Genomic DNA, 22,934 nt, shown 5'->3' on the forward strand with positions numbered 1-22,934 from the left:
GGAGGAGGGGGTTCGCTTATTGCAACGGGCAGCATCCTCTGTAGGCAGGATCGAGCATACCACATTGTACGTTGCTTACTGGTGCCAGGGTGAGGGACATCTGGGCGCGCAGTGGTTAGCACCGCAGCCTCACAGCTCGAGCGACCCGGGTTTAGTTCTGGGTACTGCCTGTGCGGAGTTTGCAAGTTCTCCCTGTGACTGCGTAGGTTTCCGCCGGGTGCTCCGGTTTCCTCCCACAGCCAAAGACTTGCAGGTTGATAGGTAAATTGGCCATTGTAAATTGTCCCTAGTGTAGGCAGGTGGTAGGAGAATGGTGGGGATGTGGTAGGGAATATGGGATTAATATAGGATTAGTATAAATGAGTGGTTGTTGGTCGACACAGACCTGGTGGGCCAAATGGCCTGTTTCAGTGCTGTATCTCTAAATAAATAAATAAAATCTAGAAAAGGCTTGAAAGGATATTAGATGGGGAAGATCCAGTTGTTGTGATTCATGTTGGGACCAACAGCATAGGCAAGAAGTCATGTTGGGATGATACCAGGAACGAGGGAGCTGAATTGAAGAACAGTTATAATCTCTGGATTATTACCCAAGCCATGTGCAAGTTGGCATAGATTAGGGAGGTGAACGCGTGGCTGAAGGAATGATGTGGGAAAGACCGGTTCCATTTCATGGGATATTGGCATGAATGAACTGGAGTTTTGGGATGGGCTCCACTGGAACTGAGCTGGGATCAGGATCCTTGCAGAAAGGATAAGCAGGCCATTCAGGAGGACTTAAAGGTGGCGGTGGGGTAGGGCTAGATGTAAAAGGTAGTATAAATAATAGTTTAGTTTTTTAGTTTAGAGATACAGCACTGAGACAGGCCCTTCTGCCCACCGAGTCTGTGCCGACCAACAACCACCCATCCATACTAATCCGACACTAATTCCACATTCCTACCACATCCTCACCTGTCCCTATATTCCCCTACCACCTACCTATACTAGGGGCAATTTATAATGGCCAATTTACCTATCAACCTGCAAGTCTTTTGGCTGTGGGAGGAAACCGGAGCACCCGGAGGAAACCCACGCAGACACAGGGAGAACTTGCAAACTCCACACAGGCAGTACCCAGAATTGAACCTGGGTCGCTGGAGCTGTGAGGCTGCGGTGCTAACCACAGTTCAAAACAAACAAAATGGAAGTAGACTAACAGTCAGAAATTATGCTTTAGACATGACGGTAAAGTGAAAACTAAAACCAGGAGAGAAAAATAGGAAAAGCATGAGTAAAACATTTGAACTCAAGGGCAAGTCAATGTGTTTGGCACAAATAAGCATTCTTTGTACCAAGGTACGGAGTATATGGAACAAATTGAATGAATTGCATGCACAAATTCAACTTGGAGGGCATAACATGGTAGCCATTACTGAGACATGGTTACAAGATGGTCAGGACTGGGAACTAAATATACCAGTTTATAAGTTCTCCAGGAAAGATGGGAAAAATAGAAGAGGAGAGGAGGAGAAGCCTTCGTAACTAATGGTAAAATCATATCAATGATGAGCGAGGATATATGAGAGGTAAGCAAACAGTGGAGACAATGGGTAGAATCGAGAAATAGCTAAAGATTTAAGACTGTATTGGGAGTTGTGCTTAGGACCTCTTAGTAGCTATGATGTCTAACTTCTGCATTTGTACATTATACCACAAGCATATGTCTAGTTTTAATGGTTTTTTTAACTTTCATGTACATTGTGATAAGCACACAAGCATATTTCAGAAAGGTGGTGAGTTTTGTGTGTGCTCAAGATAGTTTTCTGCAATAATATGACTTAGAACAAACAAGAAGGCATGCCATATTCAAAGTAGTAATTAGTAATGAGCCAGATTTGTTTAAAATTCGTAGGGTGCTTGAAAATTTATTTAATAGCAAACAGTGTTTGAAAGGGAGAAATGTGAACAACTACTAAGATTCTATATTTAATGAAGGCTGACATCAATGTGATGAGACAGAGAACTAGGCAAATCTGTTAATGGGTAAAAAGGTAGACGATCTGAGGAGTGTTCAAAAAAGTTCAACTAAATAATTTATATCCTGGAGAGGCAAGAGCTTTACTTGCCAAAAAAAAGCAGCCGTGGGCAACTGAAGAGATAATGAACGACATAAAACGAAGAGAAGCGTAACAAGATGGAAACAGCAGCACAGATCCTGGCAAATGGGAGAGATACAAAGAACAGCAAAGGGTAGAGGAGTGTATTTTTCAAATGGGGAAAAGCAAGCAACAGTGGAGATCCAGTGCAATTAGTGTACAGAAATCATTAAAAAGTAATGGATGGGTGCAGAAAATAATCAAAGATGCTAAATGGAATCTTGGTCTTTATATCTGGAGGGCTAGAATGCAAGGGGGCATAAGTTATGCAACAGCTATGCAAAGCCCTGGTTGAATCACACCTGGAGTACTGTGAGCAGTTCTGGGCATTGCACCTTATATTGTTCTTGGAGGGGCAGTGCAGCATAACTTTACCAGAATGATTCCTGGACTGGCAAGGTTTGTGTATAAGGAGAGATTACACACAATCGGGTTGTATTCCCTTGAATTTAGAAGGTTAAGGAGTTTTTTGATCTAAGTGGTTGAAATTTTTCACGTCCGTCTGACTAGAAAATGCAGGTCAAGCAGCACCGGTGGAGAGAGAAACAGAATTTACGTTTCAGGTTGATGAAGTTTCATCTGAACGGGAAATAGAGATTTAATAGATTTTTTAAACAAGTACAGAGGCAGAGAAATGAGGAAGTGGGGTAAAGAACAAAAGGCAGGTCTGTGTTTGGGTTGAAGACAGGAGAGATGAAAGACAAAACGGATGATGGTGCAAGGCAAAATGAGATGGTAATGGGATAAGGAGGTGAAAATGAGAAAAGTAGAATCGTCAATAGCTGCCATCCAAAAACAATTGGGGGCAGAGGCTATGATCTGAAATTGTTGAACTTGATAATGAGTCTGGAAGGCTGTCAGGTGCATAACCAAAAGATGGTCCTGTTCCTCGAGCCTGCATAGAACTTTGTTGGAACGGTTTTGGGGGCCAAGGTGGGAGTGGTCCGGAGTTTTAAAATGAAGCTTGGGATTCTGCTTGAGGACTGAATGGAGGTGTTTTGCAACGTGGTCACCCGATTGTGTTTGTTCTCCCCAATGTAGAGGAGAGTGCATCATGAATAGTGAATACAGTACACTAAATTGAAAGAATTTCAAGTAAGTCATTCTTTCACTGGAAGGAGTTTTTGGGGCGTTGTATGATGGGAAGGGAGGGGGTAAAAGAGCAAGTGTTGCATCTCCTGTGCTTCCATGGTAAGGTGCCATGGGGAAGATGAAGGGGTGTTAGGGGTAATTGAGGAGTGAATCAGTGTTTTGGAGGGAACCGTGTTTCAGAATGCTGAGAGGGGAGGGGGGGAGATCTGTTTGGTGACATCATGCTGGAGGTGGCAGAAATGGTGGAGGCTGGTGGGGTGGAAGTTGAGGACAAGGGGAAGCCTATCATGGGAGCAGAAAAGGTGAGAGCAGAAGTATGTGTAATGGAATCGTCGAGGGCCCTGCCAACCACTGTGGGAAGGGAGACTCCTGGATTGAGCAAAAAGGAAAGACATATCGGAAGTGCTGCTTTGGAAGGTGGCATTGTTAGAACAGATGTGATGGAGACGCAGTCTTAGCCAGTCGTCGCTGGAGAATCTGTTACAATGGCTTCCCTTCCCTCTTCCGCACCATTACTTCTGGATACTGCGAGGATCTGTCCTTGGCTCCCTCCAATCTCTCAAGTGCATGCTGTCCCTCCGCAACATTATCTGAAAGCATATCCGATTCCGTATGTGCTCTGATGGCACCCAATTAGCTCACCACCACCTCCCTCAACTGTTCTAGTGTCTGATTTTTCACACTGCTTGCCATGACATCCAGTACTGGATGAACAGAAATTTCCTCCAACTGTATATTGGGAACCTTAACTCACGGTGTCTCTACCTTTTCTCCTTTAAATACAGTCCTTAAAACCAGCTCTTGGATCATGCTTTTGGTGACCTACCCTGACAATTCTTTATGTGGATCCATGTTAAATTTTACTTGAGAATATTCCAGTGAAATGCTCGGGACTCGTACTATGTTAAAGATATGAGTATAGGTTGTTTATGGCTTGGAATTTGCAACTGTAATGACAGTGACACTGTCAGCATTCACCTTTATTACTGTGTAAAACTGACAGCAGCTTCCCACACATGGGCAGTTAAATCTAGAAATCCAGATGTTGCTGTCAATGAGATCTTCTCCGCAGTGTGCTGTTGGAGTCTTTGCAAATGGCTGTCAGCACATAATCAGTAATTTGATGTAAATTTCAACTTTTTCACTACAAAGACCATTGAATAAGATATTCTTCGAATGAGGTGTAATTAATTTTTTAATGGTATGCTAAGTCATAATTGCTGCTAAACAATCTCTCTGGCTTTGGAAAACTAACTTTAGAGGTCCACTTTCCACCTCCCAACTGACCGCAATTGTGTTCTGTTAAAAATAGTGTGTTTGTCCCTGAGTATTTTTAAGATTAAATGAAGAGACAAATGACAGGTTTCCTCATACTTTAAACTCAATCGCACCCACACGCACAAGAATAGATAGAGAGAAAAGGGTAGGATGCAATTAAAGTCTAAGGTGATGTAAGAGTTCATGGTTTACAGAAAACTGTTGAATCTTCTCTGGAGGAAAGTTTTTTTTTAAAGGTGCAAGCATGAATGTTTGTAGTCTTGAACTAGTGGAGGTGTTGTAGAGTTCTCGTAGCTACAAATCAGCACAAGGCTGGCGGTGTGAATTTAGTTATCTTCGCAGATAGATTCTCAAAGTCACTTAATATCTCTGCTCTAGTGGCTTTTCAGATTGTTCAGCAGGATTTTTCTTGCTTATCTGAATCTCCCTCACCCCCTGGCTGGAAACTGGTTTTTTGTTGTCTTGGCTTGATTCTCCCCGCTCTCTCCCCCCCCCCCCCCCCCACCCCCCTTCTTCCACACCCCCTGTCTCCAGATGGCTATCTTTAAGGTAAAAATCCATCACACTTGACTTTCTGTTAGGTGACACATGGCCCTCTCCCCTGGTGTGGTCATACAATTGACCAGGATATAGAAACCATGGCCGTCGATTGATGTCTGTATGGGGGCCATTCTGTTAGAATGGTGCTGCTTCACACCAATTCATTTTGATTTGGGCTGTGAGTCAGTCTGTCTCCAGAACCATTTGTTTGTTCATTAATGTAGGTAGGAGTCATCAATATGCAGTGGTGCTCCTTTCAGTTTCAGTGGGTTCTCCCCAGAGCTAATTCAGACGAAGTTAATGGGTTTCATCCTCAACAGACAGAGGTGTATATTGCCAATACAGGTGACTGTCACCTGACAGACACTCCATTTTGTTTGTGGTACAAGTGTCCATGTTCTTGTGGTTCAATTTAATAGTTGACTGTTTATTTTCATAATTTCTCCAATTCATTGTTTACTTCTTCATGGATCCTTCGCATGACATAATAAAAATATTTTTATTTTTTCAAGTTCGTTTGATATTTCAGCTTCTATCTTTACTTCACTCTCTGTAAAATGATTAAAAAGTTAAGGATAATCCGTGCTTTTTATTTCTTGGTTTGCTGAGAATTCTCCAGTCTGATTGCCTGCTTGATAACTTCACTGTTTGTCGATGCCAGAGATCACCTATAAATGGCACCAGAATGAAATTGGCATTAATAGGGAAAATTGACACCACAGAGCCTGTTAAACCTTTGTGGGCAGCTTTCTTCGAGGTCATTAATGAGCAGCATCTCTTTGCCCCTGACTGCAAAATCAGGCCAAAGTTTCTTGTCGAATTGTCGCAGTATGTGAAGAGTAGGGTTCTTTGAGCAAGGCAAATCAGTTATTTGTAGCATTGTTGCTTATTCTGTGTACTTTGAAATGTATGTGTTTAGAATGGAATTTTAATGTTGACCATTTTCATAACAGTATATTTTGTTCCTTCAGTTAGTTACTGCCTTTCGGACTTTGCAGAGAGACAAAGAAAAAATGCAGGTAAATGAAGATTTCAGCTGCAGTAACCCATTATAGACCAGCCCAATGATGAGTCAGCAAATTGGTGACTTAGGGTAAACAGTTCTGCATATAAGTGTGCTGTATAAGTTCTTCATTATGCACTTTGATTCCAAGGACTGGCTGTTCCAGTGAGCTAGGAGTTAATTTCTCTGAGCTTTTCAGGCTTGATTTTAAAAACAAAACTTGTTCAAAATTTATCTCTCTCGATCAGAGGCTATAGTCCTGCCTGGTGTAGAAAATGCAAATATAATGTAGAAGGTGCTTGGAGGTAAGGGTTGAGGCACAGTTCAAGACACTCACAACCCTCTGGGTTAAAAATTTTCTCCGACTCTAATCCTTCTGCCAATTACTTCAAATCTATGTTCCCAGTTCTTGATCTCTCTGCTAAGGGAAAACGATCCTACCAAACCACTCTATCTATTCCCTTCATAATTTTATACACTTCAATTAAATCTCCCTACAGCCTCCTCGGTTCCATAGAAAACAAGCCTAGCCTACCCAATCTTCCCTCTAGCTAAAAGCTATAATTGTCCAGCAACATCCTCGCAAATCTCCTCTGTACCCTCTCTCGTGCAATAGTATCCTTCCTGTAATGTCGTGACCAAAACTATACACAGTACACTAGCTGTGGCCTAAGTAGTTTTGTACAGTTCTAGCATGATAGCCCTACTCTTAAAATCTCCCTGCCTTGGCAGTAAAGGAAAGTATCCTGTCTGCCACCTTAAGTACCTTATCTACCTGTCCTATGTTCAGGGATCTGTAGACATATGCTTCAAGGTCCCTCAGTATCCTACCATTTATTGTGCATTCCCTTGCCTTGTTAACTCTGCTCAAATGCACTCCCTCATACTTCTCCAGATTGAATTTGATTTGCTACTTTTCTGCTCACCTGACCAGTCCATTGACACCTTCCTGCAGTCTATAGCTTTCTTCCTCACGATCAACCACACAATCGATTTTTGTATCATCTGCAAACTTCTTAATCATGCCCCCAACATTTCAGTATAAATCGTTGCTAGATATCACAAAAAGCAAGGAACCTAGTACTGAGCCCTTTGGAACTCCGCTGGCAAGCACGCACATCGACCATTATCCTTCGCGTCCTGCCACTGAGCCAATTTTGAATCCAACTTGCCACTTTCCCTTGTTTTTCTGTTTTTCTTATTTTTCTGAGCAGTCTGTCTTGTAGGAACTTGTCAAAAAAACTTGATAAAATCCATGTAGACCAGATCAGACACGCTACCCTGAACAACCCTCCTTGTTACCTCAAAAACTTTCACTGTAGTCAGGCATGTCCTTCCCTTAGCAGATACGTCTGACTCTCCTTGATTAATCCATGCCTTTCTAAAGGACAATTTATACTGTCACTCAGAATTTTTTCCAACAGTTTGCCCACCACCGAGGTTAGGTTTAGTTTAGTTTAGTTTAGAGATACAGCACTGAAACAGGCTCTTCGGCCCATCGAGTCTGTGCCGACCATCAACCACCCATTTATACTAATCCTACACTAATTCCATATTCCTACCACATCCCCACCTGTCCCTATATTCCCCTACCACCTACCTATACTAGGGGCAATTTATAATGGCCAATTAACCTATCAACCAGCAAGTCTTTTGGCTTGTGGGAGGAAACCGGAGCACCCGGAGGAAACCCACGCAGGCACAGGGAGAAACTTGCAAACTCCACACAGGCAGTACCCAGAATTGAACCCGGGTTGCTGGAGCTGTGAGGCTGCGGTGCTAGCCACTGCGCCACTGTGCGCACTGTGAGCAGGTTGACTGGCATATAATTACTTGGTCAATCCCTTCCTCCCTTTTTAAATAATATTACAACGTTAGCAGTCATTCGGTAGCACGCCTGTAGCCAGAGAGGATTAGAAAATGATGGTCAGACCCTTCGCTATTTCCACCCTTGCTTCTTTCTCTTAGCAGCCTGGGATATATTTCATGTGGGCCCGGAAGCCCATTCAGTGTCCCATTCAGTATTTCCCACTCCTTCATCTCAACTCTGTGTACGTTGTCCCCCTCTCTTTTGAAGACAGATGCAAAGTATTCATTAAGAACCATGCCCAAGTTTACCACTGCTGCACACAAGTTAACCTCTTGGTCTCCAACATGCCCTGCTCTTACTTTAGTTATCTGCTTCCTCTTTATGTATTAATAAAAGATCTTTGGGTTTGCCTTGATGATATTTTTTTCATGCCCTCATTCTGCTTTCCTAATTTCCCTTTTAATTTCATCCCTGTATTTTCTATTCTATGTCCTTTATGCAGTATTGAACTCTTGGTATCTGATGTCAGCTTCCCTTTTTTGCCTTATCCTACTCCATATGCTCTTTGACATATGGGGGTGGTGAATTCTAAATTTGGAACTCCCACCCTTTTTCTTTGTGGGAACATATTTGTTCCGCAACCTCACTATCTCCTCCTTATATGCCTTCCACTTCTTTGACACTGATTTAACTTCAAGTCGTTGTTCCCAGTCACTTTTGCCAAATCATATCTCAGCTTAGTAAAATTGACCTTTCCCCAATTTAAAACTTACTCTTGGTTTATCTTTGTCCTTTTCCATAACTGTGCTAAATAGAGCTGCATTATGATCCGTACCACCAAAATTCTCTCCGACCGATACCCCCTCTACCTAAAACTAAGTCCAGAACTGCCCCTTCTCTTGGGCTTGCTGCATACTCACTTAAAAAAAAAGTTCTCAATGCATTTTAAGAATTCTGCGCCTTCTCTTTCTTTTACATTGATTTTAATCCCAATTATTATTAGGGTATTTTAAATTCCCTACTTTTACTGTCTTATTGTTTTAACACTTCACAGCAAATTTGTTTGCATATTTTCTCTCCTATCTCTCTCTGACTGTTTGGGATCTATTACTGGAATACAAAGGGGTAGAAGCCATACCTCAAAGCTCTGATTAGATCATATCTAGAGTATTGCAAGCAGTTTTGGGCACCAAACGATATGAAGGATATTTTGGCTTTGTAGGGAATACTGTGTAAATTTACCAGAATGATACCTGGACTCCAAGGGTTAAATTATGAGGACAGATTACACAAACTAGGGTTATATTCCATTGAATTTAGAAGGATACGAGCTGATTTAATTCAAGTCTTCAAGATATTAAGAGGAACACATAGGGCTTTAAGAAAGTAGTTATATCTGTTGGTTGTGGAGTCCAGGACTAGAGGTCTTAGTTTAAAACTTAGAGCCAGTCTGTTCAGGAATGAAATTGAGAAACACTTGAGCATTCAAAGGGTGGTAGAAGTTTGGAACTCTCTTCCGCTCATGGCAATTGATGCTCGGTCAATTGCCAATTTTAAAACTGCGATCAATAGATTTTCATTAACCAAAGGAGTCAAGGAATTTCAGGCATAGGCCGGTTTCTGGAGTTAGAAGCATAGAATGGTGACAGCATAGAAGGAGGCCATTTGACTCATCATGTCCATATCATTTCTCTAAGAGCAACTCGGCTTGTCCCACTCCCCTGCCTTTTCTGTGTTGCCTTGCAAATTTTTTCTCTTCAGATAATTATCCAATTCTTTGTTGAAAGCCATGATTGAATCTGCTACCATCACACTTTGAGGCAGTGCATTCCAGGTCCTAACCACACGCTGCGTGGAAAAGATTTTCCTCATGTCGCCTCTGGTTATTCTGCCAGTCACCTTAAATCAGTGTCCTTTGGCTCTCGAACCTTCCGCCAATGGGAACAGTTTCTCCCTATCTACTTTGTCTATACCCTTCATGGTTTTGAACATCTCTATCAAATCTCCTCTCAGCGTTCTCTAAGGAGTACAGCCCCACCTTCGGCAATCTATCCACGTAACTAATATCTCATCCCTGGAACCTTTCTCATAATTTTTGTTGCACTCTCTCTAATGCCCTCACATCCTTCCTGAGGTGTGGTGTCCAAACAATACTCCAGTTGAGGCAAAATCAGTTTTTATAAAGGTTCACCGTAACTTTCTTGCTTTTGTACTCTTTGCCTCAATTTATAAAGCCCAGGATCCCGTATGCCTAATTAACCACTTTATCAACTTGCTGTGCCAGCTTCAACGATTTGTGCGCATAGACCCTCAGGTCCTTGTGCTCCTGATTCCCCTTTATAATTGTATCCTTGATTTTATATTGCCTTTCCTCCATTCTTCCCACCAAAATGCATCACTTTACACTTCTCTGCATTAAATTTCAGCTGCCAGATGTCCTCCCATTCTGCCACCTTGTCTTTGGCCTCTTGAAGTCTACCACTATCCTCATCACAGTTCACAATCCTTGCAAGTTTTGCAAATTTTGAAGTTGTGCCTAGGTCATAAATAGAGATCAAGAAAAGCAGTGATCCTAAGACAGACTGCTGGGTTATCCTAGTATATATGTTCCTCCAGTCTGAAGAACAGCCGTTCAACACTACTCTCTGCTTCTTGTCACTCAACCAGCTTCGTATCCATGCTGCCACTGTCCCTTTTATTTCATCGACTCCAACTGGACAAGCCTGTTAAGTTGCACTTTATCAAAAGCCTTTTGGCAGTCTGTGCATACCACATCAGTTGCATTATTCTCATCAACCCTCTTTGTTACCTCATTGAAAAACTCAATCGGATTCATTAAACACTATTTGCCTTGAACAAATCCCTGCTGACTTTCCATAATTAATCCATATTTAAGAACATAACATAAGAAATAGGAGCAAGAGTAGACTAAGTTGCCCGCCATTCATTATGATCATGGTTGATCTTCGGCTTCAACACCACTTTCTCGCCTGGTCCCCATATCCTTTGATTCCCTGAGAGACCACAAATCTGTCTATCTCAGCCTTAAATATATTCAATGATGGAGCGTCCACAACATTACAGGGTAGAAAATTCCAAACATTCTCAACCCAATGACTGAAGAAATTTCTCCCCATCTCAGCCCTAAATTATCCTGATACTATGCCCCAATGTTGTAGATTCCCCAGACAGGGAAAACAACCTCAGTGTCTACTCTGTCAAGCCCCTTCAGAATCTTGTATGTTTCAGTGAGACTGTCCAAGTGACTGTTAATTTTGTCCCTGATTATTGTTTGTAAAATCTTTCCCCCACCAAGCTTAAACTGACTTGGCCTAAAGGTGCTGTGTTTATCCTTACACCATTTTTGTACAAGGGTGTAACATCTGCAATTCTCCAGACCTCTGGCACCACCCTCCTATCTAAGGAGCATTGGAAGGTTATGGTCAGTGTCTCCGCAGTTTCCACCCTTAATTCCGTCGGTTATCCTTGGACGCATCTGATCTGGTCCTGTTGACTTAGATGCAGATTTTCTATAACATCCTCTAACTTTTTTTATCCTGCCCTGTGTCTCAACTACCTCCCCTCTCACTGCAACCGGTAGTATCATCTTCCTTGGTAAAGACAGATGCAAAATACTCATTTAGTACCTCAGCCATGCCATCTGCCTCCATGTGTAAGTCCCCTTTTTGTTCCTTAAAGGGCTCCATTCCTCCTTTTACCACCATTTTTTTTACTATTTATATGCCTATAGAAGACTTTAGCATTGCCTTTTATTTTAGCTGCCATTCTCTTCTCATGCTCTCCCTTTGCTGCTCTTAGTTCTGAGGGGATGTGAAAGAAGAAATTTCTGCATTAAGCCTGATTCTCACTTGTATTATCAATCAGACATCTGTCATACGCACCCCTTTTGTGCTTCATCTTACTCTCTATCTGTTTCATCATCCAGGGAGCTCTGGTTTTGTTTGTCCTACCCTTCCATCTTGTGGGAATGTACCTCAGCTGTACCCGAACTATCTCCTCTTCAAAGGCAGCCCATTGTTTTGTTACAGTTTTGCCGACCAATCTTTGATTCCGATTTACCTGTGCCAGATCTGTTCTCACCCATTGAAATTTGCCCTCTCCAGTTAATTTTACTCTGGATTGTTCCTGATCCTTTTCCATAGCTAATTTAAACCGTATGATGATAAGATCACTGTCTCCTAAATGTTCCCCTATTGACACTTGTCTCACCTCATTTCCCAGAACCAGATTCAGCAATGTCTCCTTCCCCATTGATTGGAAACATACTAATGTAGAAAATTCTCCTGAACAGACTTTAGAAACTCTTCCCCCTCTCTTCTCTTTACACGATTACTATCCCAGTCTGTATTAGGATAATTGAAGCCCCCCGTTGTCACTACTCTATAGTGTTTGCACCTCTCTGCAATTTGCTTGCAAATTTGTTCCTCCATATCTTTTGCACTCTTTGGCCTACAGAATACACCTAGTAGTGTAAGGTTACCTCTACTGTTTCTTAGCTCTAACCGCACAGTTTCTGTTCTTGACTCCTCTCTGCCCAGTATTGTAATATTATCTTTAATCAATAATGCCACCCATCCTCTTTTCTTTGCTTCCCTATCTTTCCTGAACATCTTGTATCCAGGTAGATTTAGTACCCATACCTGCCTTTTTTTGAGCCAGGTCTCTTGTTATCACCATGACATCGTATTCTCACATGGCTACTGTGCCTGCAGCTCACCAACCTTATTTTCCACACTCTGTGTGTTGGCAAATATGCACAATAAACCCAATTTAGGCCTTATTGCATTCTTTCTACTCTGACCACCCCCAATACTTTACTATTTCTTAATCTAGTGTGATTTGTCTCTCCCAATTCTTTGCGCAACTTGTTTCTCCTGTCTAACGTTACCTTCTGGTTCCCATCCCCCTGCCAAGTTAGTTTAACCCCTCCACAGCAACACGAGCAAACAACCCCACAATGACATTGTACCCGTGCAGTGTGTCCGGCCTGTACAGGTCCTACCTCCCCCAGACACTGTCCCAATGTCCCAGGAATCTAAAGCCCTCCCTCCTGCTCCATCTCTCCAGCCATGCATTCAGCTGCATTATTCTCCTATTTCTGTACTCACCGGCACGTGGTATCGGACGTAATCCAGAGATTTCTACCTTTGAGGTTCTACTACTTCATTTCCTTACTAGCTCCCTAAAACCTGCTTGCGGGACTTCATTCCTTTTTCTACCTATGTAGTTGGTACCTCTATGGACCATGATTGCTGGCTGTTCACCTTCCTCCCCCCCGACTCGGAGTGTTCTGCAGCCGCTCAGTGACATTCTTGACCCTGGCAACAGGGAGGCAACATATTATCCTGGATTCGCATCTGTGGTGCCAAAAACGCCTCTCTGTTCCCCGAACTCTAGAATCCCCCATCACTATTGTTTTCCCAGTCTTCCTCCTGCCCCCTTAAACAGCTGTGGTGCCGTGGACTTGGCTCTGGCTTCACTTCCCAGAGCAACCATCACTCTCACCATTATTCAGAACTGAATACTGATTGAAGAGCGATATGCATTTGGGACTCCTGCACTACCTGCCTGGTCCTCCTTGATTGCCTGGCAGTCACCCACCTCCTCTCTGCCTGCACACCCTTAAGCTGTGACCATCCAGAGACGTGCTATCCACATAAGCTGTCAGCCTCACAGATGTACTGCAATGACGCCAGCTACCACTCCAACCAAGAAACCTGGAGCACGAGCTCCTCCAGCTGACGACACTTCCTGCACTTCCTTGTCCAGGAGACAAGAAGCATCCTACATGTTATAGGATGTGCATTCCACTGAACTGAGGTTATTAGACTTATTAGACTAACTAAACTGAATAGAAATACACTGAAGACTTATGAGGGACTTATTAAAAAGTATAATTCACCAGACAGCACCCTCCCCTCTGCTGGCTATACTTCGTTTTTTAAAAAACTTTTCACCTTGATGTTCACGCTCACTTTGCTGTGCTGTTCTGACCCTGAATTCCTTCAGCTATGTGCTGCTTACCTCGGGGCTCTCCAAATAACCAATCACATACCTACTGACCTGTGATGTCACTCCTTGATTTTTTTTTTTATTGACTTGCTGTCCCCGTGCTCTCTCTTTGACTCCCACAGGCTTGCACGCTCTCTGACTCCTGCTAACTCACTGCCACCGTTTTTATCTGTTGGCTTCCGGCATTCTTTTTCCTCGGACTCACTATCTCTTAGGTCACATATTAGTTATGATTTCACTAAATGTGAAACATGCTTGAAGAGCTAAATGGCCTACTCCTGTTCCAGTGTTTGAATACTCCCAGGAGTGCAGTTGCCCCTGTTTTCTTGATTTCAATCCATTTAGCCTCATTTGATGATCCGACTAACATGCCATCCCTCCTTAGAGCTGTGATTCTTTCTTTAACCAATATTGAGATCCTCTTGCTTTTTAAAAAAAATCTGCCTATCTCACCTGAAAATCCTATTACCAAGAATGTTGAGCTGACATTCCTGCCCTCCTTTAGTTTGTCATATCTATAATTTTATACTTCAAAGTGTCGATCTGTGCTCTCAGCACATCTGTCTTATTATTTAGAGATACAGCACTGAAACAGGCCCTTCGGCCCACCGAGTCTGTGCCGACCATTAACCACCCATTTATACTAATCCTACACTAATCCCATATTCCTACCACATCCCCACCTGTCCCTATATTCCCCTACCACCAACCTATACCGGGGCAATTTATAATGGCCAATTTACCTATCAACCTGCAAGTCTTTTGGCTGTGGGAGGAAACCGGAGCACCCGGAGGAAACCCATGCAGACACAGGGAGAACTTGTAGACAGCTTGCATTGAAGTATATACCACTAATTCCTGAACAACTCCTTCATTGTCTATTTTCTAGCCATTGTTTTTCTCTGCCTTCCATACTCGCTTACTAATTTTCTATCTTCCATTTCCAGCATTGTTTCTCTCCCTTCTGATTTTCAGCTCAGGTTCCCATTCCCCTATCAAGCTACTTTAAACCCTGTACCACAGCACGAGCAACCTTGACACCACAATATTGGTCCAGCTCTTGTTGTGGAACTCGAATGGCTTTTACAGGTCCCACCTCCCCAAGTAATCTAAAGGCCTCCTTCCTGCACCATCTCTCCAGCTATACATCTATTTGCACTGTCTTCCAATTTCTGTATTCACTAGCATGTGGCACAAGGAGTAATCCAGTAATTACTATCTTTGAGGTCCTACTTGTTCATTTCTTTCCTATTTCGCTAAGATCTGGCTGCAGGACCTTGTCCCTCTTTTTACCTATCTCATTGGAACCAATATGGATCATGACTTCTGACTATTCAGCTTTCCACCTCGGAATGTTCTGCAGCCGCTCAGCACCATCCTTGACTGTCAGCCGTGGGGGGTTGGTGATGCAACTTTCCATTCTGGAGTCAGCTCAGTGGCAGCAGAAACACTTGTGTGTTCCCTTAAGTATTGATTTCCCCTATCACGATTGCTTTTCTGATCTTCCTCTTCCTTCCCTATAGAGCAGAAGCCCCCATGGTGCCATGGACTTGGTTCTGGCTGTACTTGCTAGAGTAACCATCACTCTCATCAGTATTCAGAACTGCATACTAGAAATACGATCAATGGCTAGAAAATCGATCAGCTCTTAATGAGATCGTAATTCTCCAGTAGCTTAAATTTGATTACTACATGCAGTAGTTGGAATGTGCAAGGTATTCTGTGTGATGAAAGATGTAGAGGTAGCTCTTGCAAGGAATGCACTCAGCTCAGTACAGTTCAATAGTGAAAAATCTGACTTGATTTGATTATTAAAAGCTACAGTGTACATTTTGCCGTCAAATCAATCAACCTTACTCTGTGTAATGACATACGGCAGATGAAGCTATAGTGCATAGTTTTCAGTACATTTGAATCTGTAGTTTTTGCTTTGGCAAGCCTGTTCTGAGTTAGTCATGCATGACATTACTGACATGCTTCGATAATTAGTTTGTCATAACAAATACATAGTTTTGCGAGAGGTTTGCTTCTAAAACATCCATGAAAAAAGGTATAAACTGTAAGTAGAAGATAGTATTTTACAGCCCAGTAGTTAACTGTAATGTGTAATGAAATGTTCAAAGACATAACTTCATTTTATTCTTAAATACTGTTAGTTAACAACCTTATTGTGTGTAGGAATATTAACAGGGACTACAAAAAGTACAGTTTGCTTCAACACTGAGCAATCCAAAGTGGAGAATAGTTAACTCATGAACCTGTTTATATCTGCAATCCTGTACATTGATCTGAAGACCTTTTCTACCCACTGCTTTTAGGTCGTTTTGAGTCAAGGTCAAGATAAAGCCCTGCGCAGGATTGGAGAATTACGTGAAGTAAGACCCTGCACATTTTGAATTAAACTGCATGGTTTGTCTATTGTGCCATTAAACCACATGAAATTAGCGGGTGACCAAATAGTCTGAAAGTTCTCACGTTATCCTCTTTTTAATTTTTTTATCCTCTTTAGCGATGGGGTTTGTTTGTTGTGGCTGGCACTTTTATTTGGGAAAAGAAACAAAACTTGTAAAAGTTGATTTGTGTGTTAAATGCATGTTACTGCACAGTGAATGTGTCAATAGTATTAACAGCAGCTAGTTCTGATCGTAAATTTTAGTCAAATACAAGTCAAAACTATTGTCAAGGCAACTGAGGTACCTTAAAACAATACTTAATATGTTTATATCTCTTTCATAAATTCAAATGCATGTTGATTGGACTATGGGTCAAAGGAAGAGATGCACAAGGAAATTAGATTTTAAAAATCAAAGACTAACTTGTTTGCATGACATTTTCTTTGCTGTATAAGACTTTAAGCAATTTGTAGTTGTGTACTAAAATTTCAGAGTAAAAAGACATTTTATGACTGGTGACGTAGAGCTGTGCATTGAATGCATATGCTTATCTTCAAGTTTGATTGCACAACACCCCAGTTTTGTCTGCAGCACTGAGACTGTTCAGTGAGGATATTTAAGACATGCAAATTTCATTGTTGATGCACCTTTGCTGCAATGAAAGTAGGAATACAAGTCGCCCCCCCCCCCCCCCCCCCCCCAAATATAGACTTTCTCTAAAGAATGACTTGCAGGTTGATAGGTAAATTGGCCATTATAAATTGCCCCTAGTATAGGTAGGTGGTAGGGGAATATAGGGACAGGTGGGGATATGGTAGGAATATGGGATTAGTGTAGGATTAGTATAAATGGGTGGTTGATGGTCGGCACAGACTTGGTGGGCCGAAGGGCCTGTTTCAGTGCTGTATCTCTAAATAAATAAAATAAAAATGATGTTGGCTGAAAGAAATCAGGCTTTCAGAAACACTTTTGTGTGCTTGGCTATACTGTTTCTGGAGCTCAAGGAAATATTATATGCACCTACAAGTTACAAAAAAGCTGTACATATGAACATAATGCAGCCACAGCTAGTAAATAACTGAATTGGAGAACAGCTCAAGACATGCTTTCACTTCACTTTGCCTGACTGCACATATCAAAGCAGCATGCAATTCAGGACATAGCAAGGGACAATATTCGGACTGCGCATCAAACTGTTGATGTGTACCTTTGTTATTTTTAATGAAAACCGTAACGAAGAGGCTGAGCTAAAATCTTTGTTACATTTGAAAGCATGCACTTGGACTAGATACCAAATGGTATTAAATCTGGAAGAGCAAATCTAGGTCTGTTTTAAGAATATATTCTGTATAAATTTGAGGAGGCATTGCTTAGATAAAATTGGAATGCACCCAACTTATTGGAAAAATGGAACAATGCTGAAGGCTACATAATCAACAGATGGGAGAAAAGCTTGACTCCATTTTGAATCTGAGCTAGTGGATTCAACGCCACCAGGACAAATAACACTACAAGAGAAGGCACTACTTTTAAAGAACAGTTGGCCCAGTTTCAGTCGCTACTTCAGTCTTGCCATTGCTGAAACCCTGAGCCATTCTTTTTTCATCTCCAGCCTTCGTTACTTGCTGGCATCTCATCCTTCACCCTCCATAAGCTCCAATTTGTTCAAAATTTAGCCCACTGTATTCTGTTATGTGCTAAATTCGGTTTGCTCATCACCTCCTTTCTTGCTGATACACATTGATTCCTGAGCCTATTTGCATTACGTTTAAATTTTGCCCTTCATCCACTGATACCTTTGAGATCTTTCCTCTGAAGGCTTCTCCAGCACTGTATCCCATCCTTCGTCTTTTTGTCATCAGACTATGGCTTTCTTTCCATCTTTCCCTCACTTTCCTCTGCCATTGGTGGCATAGCCTTAAGCTGTTGTGGCTCTATTCTCTATAACTGTCTCTAAACCACTCTGCTTTTTTCAAAAGCTTTTGCAAAACTTATCTTTTTGACCAAGCTTTTGATCACTCCTTCAAATCTCTTAGTTCACTGCTTGGGGCCTATTCCCTTATCGACCTTTTTCTTTATCTGTCTTTAGATTGAGACATTAAACTCAGGCCTTGTCTCAGGCAGATGTTAAAAAAAAATTCCCTTCGCACTATTCCAGAGAGAGCAGGAGAGTTCTCTTGGTGCCCTTGACAATATTTATTCCTCAGGCAACATCATTAAAACAGATTATCTGGTCATTTATCTTGTTGCTATTTGTGAGAGCTTACTGTGCTCAAATGACTGCACTGTTTCCCTAAATGACAACAGTGACACCTTGTCAAAAGTACTTAATTGGCTATTGTACGCTTTGGTATATTCTGAGATTGTGTAAGGTGCAATGTAAAGGCAAATTTGTTCTTCCATTACCTCTGTCCATGAAATGCTTTGGGGCTTTCTTTGGTTAAAAATAATCATTAGAGGTGCTATATAAATGCAACTTATTGCTCCATGAGGACTGCCAGCTCTTTTGTACCTCTCCTGAGGGTCCATTCTTTTGTGAATCCACAGCTGAGCCCAGTCTAGTCCTAATGTACACAAATCATTTCTAGCAGGACAGAGATCTGGAGCTGGATCACTGACAGACTTTTATTTTTTTTTACCAACTCCCTATCCCTGTTCCATGCATAATTATCCAGCTGAGATCAGCCATCGGGGATGAAACTTGGGACTTTCCTGGCCTGTGTATGGCTCAGCATTATACTGTGCGATCAACTGCTAAGTTAGTAAGGCAGCACCAAATCTGCTGATTTAAGGTGTTTTCTGCACTGAGTTTCCAATGTCTCAAAATTCTCAGCACAAAAGATGGTGGACGACAATGCTGTGATAGTGCTGCTTTGAAACTTGCACGAGGATTATCAGAGGTGATTCTCGCTGCTCCTTACCCAAGGAAGGGCTTGGTTTGTCTTCAGTTTCACCCGTATAGTGTAGCGATGAAATCACCATCTGATGGAATAGGTTATGTGAAGCTGTGTCCACTAACTTTGTGACAGGCCTGGAAGGGATATATTTGATGTGCAGTGCAGTTAAATTTTTTGGATCAATTAAAAATTGGCTGAAACATAGTAATGAGTTCTTGTTAACTAAGTTATGTAGTGGTGGGGAGGGAGACTGTTGATTTTGCTTCAGGGTTCATTGTTTGGACCTGTACAGTTTATAATTTACATTAATGTCTTGGATTCAGCTGTTCAGTGCAAACTCGTCAAGCTCGGTGATAGAAAATTAGGAGCAAATGAATCTGAGGAGGCAGCTCAGGGACTACAAAATATTTCAGTGGAGCAGGGGTAAATAAAATTGCACGTGCACTGTAAATTACTGCACATAGGGAGGAAAAAATGAATAATTTGCTCCAGGTGTGTTTATAGCTTAAGATAAATTTGGAAGGAGTCTAGGGTTTGACTAAATTTGTTGCCAATTTCTAAAGCAGCAATAAACAAAACAAATAGGGTGCTGAACTCCATGGCCAAAAGAGTCAAGTGCAAGTCTGGGAAGGTCATGTTCAATTTTATACAGTGCAGAGTAGAGTATCCTGTTCTGGGCATGAGGCTCATGGCAATTACTTAGGCCTAGCAAATGGTTCAAAGAGTCTGATCCCTACTACAAGAGTACTATTATTAGGGGCAGAGTGGATGAGCTCTTGGACAAATATGTCCTGAACAGAGAGCTCCAGTATGTATTTGTAAAGGTTAAGTCTTGTCTAAAGAACCTAGTTAAATTTTTTGAGGTGGTAATGAATGTAGCAGAGAAGAGAGTGTCCATAAATGTTATTTATATTGTTAGGACAGAGGCGGTAGGAGTGCATTGTTAATTCAGTCCCACTTCCCCATAGGTCACAACATATCAATAAAATCTCCCACTTACTGAAACAGCCTATTAGATATTCTTTCTGTCCCCCAGAATAAATCTCACCAACCAGGTTTTGTTAACAAACAACAAAATTATTTGTTCATGTTACGACCGACCGCTCCAGTCAAAGTCCCCACTCAAAATATACGATTCTGATTGTGGTGGGAGAAACGCACTGATAATTCAATCCTTTCGCTCCTCAGATTGCCCAACGTATCATTTAAAACTTTCCAAATTAAAGGAAGACCCAGCCAAATTGTACCATCTATTAACCCCCAAATGAGGCTAACCAAACCAGGTGTCTTTCAATCAACAAATTAACTCTTTCTAATTAGAAGAACTAAATTCTTAAACACTATGAAGATATAAACAACATTTAAAACAGAAAAATTAGAGTCCTTGCAAATTTACAGTCTAATGTTGCTTGAAGTCCTCACAAAATGTTGCTTTCCTTCTCCAGTGAATTTCAACAATTAAATGACTTGCTAACACATTCAACAGAATCAGTCTGACTTCAGAGTTTTTGAAGGATAAAAGATTGTCACAGTCTAACTTCCCTCCCTTCAGTTTAAATTACCAGAGATCTCTGTTTTGGCTTGACTTTTTTAGAATTTTGAGAGATATTAATTAAACAGACTAAATTTCTCTTCCTTCAGTTTAAATGGGTGAGAGCTCTTTTTCCAGGTGCTGTCATCACACCTGTGGCCTTTGTGTATGTGTTCTGTTAGAACAAACTGTCTTCAACTAAAAGCCAGTTCAAAATTGAATTGCAACAAATGTATCGCTTGCTGCTCACTCCCAGTGGCTATATCTGTTATACCGAGAATGCACCCTTTGAATCGCAGTCTCCAAATGGCTGTTTCTAACGGCAACCAAAAATGCACTTTCCTGTAACTCCTGAGGTTTGCTGGTTCTTAAAGCAATACTGATCCTCTGCAAACCTTAAAGGCAAACCGCATAATTCGCCCAGGCATGCGCCATGGAGAGGTCACTCCATAGTTGCCTCACAGCGACTGACACCACTGACCACCTCTAGGCGCTTACCCATTGTCTCTCGAGACAAGGAGGCCAAAGAAGAAGAAGAAGAAGAAGAAGATATTCCTGAAAAAAAAAACTACAGGACCATGACAGTTTCTTATAAAGTAAATCTTAACCAATTATGACGTAAATTTCTACACGAATTGAAATATTGAAGTCTCTTATATTTTCCCTAGCCCTCACTGTCACACATCCAAAAACTGGTTAACTGGGAAAAAAGGAGTTTTGTTTACAGCTGTTAGCGAGAAATAGAAGGAATAAAAAGAAACCTAGTTTGCAAAGATATGGAAGGAAGTCCTTTGTTTTGGCGAGTTGTTCCAAAGTCAAATAATTGGCTGCCACTAGGAATCTTTCCAGGTGAGGTTGATGAAGAGTTTCGGTTAGGCGTTCAAGGAAATTCAACTGCAGAAGGCTTCACATAGGTCTTAGAGCAGGTGTGCAACAGAAAAGGTGTTAATTCTCTCACATTCAATGCAAAGTCCTTTTCGAGATGCAAGGTTTCTGCAGATATTCCGGTTGTCTTCATAATACAGGAGGCAAGAGTACAAGTTCATAACAGCATTTTCTTTTCAAGAGCAGATATTCTTCAAAGAGAGGTAACAGGGGCCTGGATGTTCTTCTGTTATCCAACAACTCTTTTAGTCCAAAAAAGAACCTAGGTTTTAACAGTTCAAAGTGAAACCAAAAGCAGTTCAGCAACAGTCCTGTGACAGCCTTGTATCGTGATCCTTGTAAACATCTGTCCCTTCAGGTTTGAACCTGCTGTGGCGTTTACTTGAAATCACATGCTTTGCAGTAAAACTTGTTTACTGGTCAGCTTTTTGTTGAACTTCCTTTTCAAAAAAAAAACACCCAAAGTTCAGCAATCTCCATATGATTCAATGTCCGTGAAATCCTTTTTATTTTTTTAAAATATAGATTCCCAAGTTTTAACACAAAAATGGAAACTCTCGTAACAATATGGCCTTCCAGAAGGCATTCAATAAAGTTGCACTTAGTGTTAAATGAGAATGCATTGAAACTGAAGCAAGCTATTAACATGGGTAGGGAACTTGTTAGGAGGTCGGAGACAGAGTAGGGATAATGGGTACATATTCAGATTATGAGGATTGGCCTACTCGGGTCGGCCAGGGATCTGTGCTGGGGCCTGAGCTTTTCATAAATGACTTGGATGAAGAAATAGTTATATATCCAAGTTTGCTGATGACACCAAGTTTGATGGAAAAGTAAGTGGTGCAGATTGGAGCAGAAAGTTCCAAATTACTTTGGATTGTGTGAATGGGCAGAACTGTGGCAAATGGAGTTCAGTGTGAGGTCATCCACTTGGGACATCATAAAGATAGATTTGAGTATTTTCCAAACGGTGAGGAGCAGAATGATTTTGGAGTCCAAGTACAGAAATCACTGCAGGCTGGTGAACAGATGCAATTTTTCTAAAACAAAAATCATTAAATGTTGGCCTTCAACTACAGGGGCTGGAATACTAAGGGTATATCAGCCATGATGTATTTGAATAAGTGGAACAGACGTGAACAGCTTAGTGGTGTATCCTGTTCCTGTGCTGCTGTGGCTGTAAGGCTTAAAGGCTCAGAAAACCTGAAAGGAGGCAGTTGAGAGGTGACCGAGTCTTCACAAGATATCAATTGGTACAGCAAAACTAGATCTAGAACATTAATTCAAACTGAATGTGACAATAAGACAAGAGGAGCACATGAGAAATTTTGGCT

At 41.6% G+C, this 22,934-nt stretch overlaps 1 protein-coding gene across 1 annotated transcript in view; it reads left to right on the forward strand.

Annotated features, from left to right (window-relative positions):
• The window catches only part of LOC137370287 (golgin subfamily A member 4-like), a 282,307-nt gene that overhangs the window by 48,461 nt on the left and 210,912 nt on the right, over positions 1 to 22,934 (forward strand). The window contains 2 exon segments of the mRNA XM_068032665.1: positions 6,020 to 6,067; positions 16,213 to 16,269. Coding sequence (XP_067888766.1) covers positions 6,020 to 6,067; positions 16,213 to 16,269 — 105 coding nt within the window.

The sequence above is a fragment of the Heterodontus francisci genome, chromosome 5 (genome assembly GCF_036365525.1).
Source record: "Heterodontus francisci isolate sHetFra1 chromosome 5, sHetFra1.hap1, whole genome shotgun sequence".
NCBI classification, from domain to species: domain Eukaryota; kingdom Metazoa; phylum Chordata; class Chondrichthyes; order Heterodontiformes; family Heterodontidae; genus Heterodontus; species Heterodontus francisci.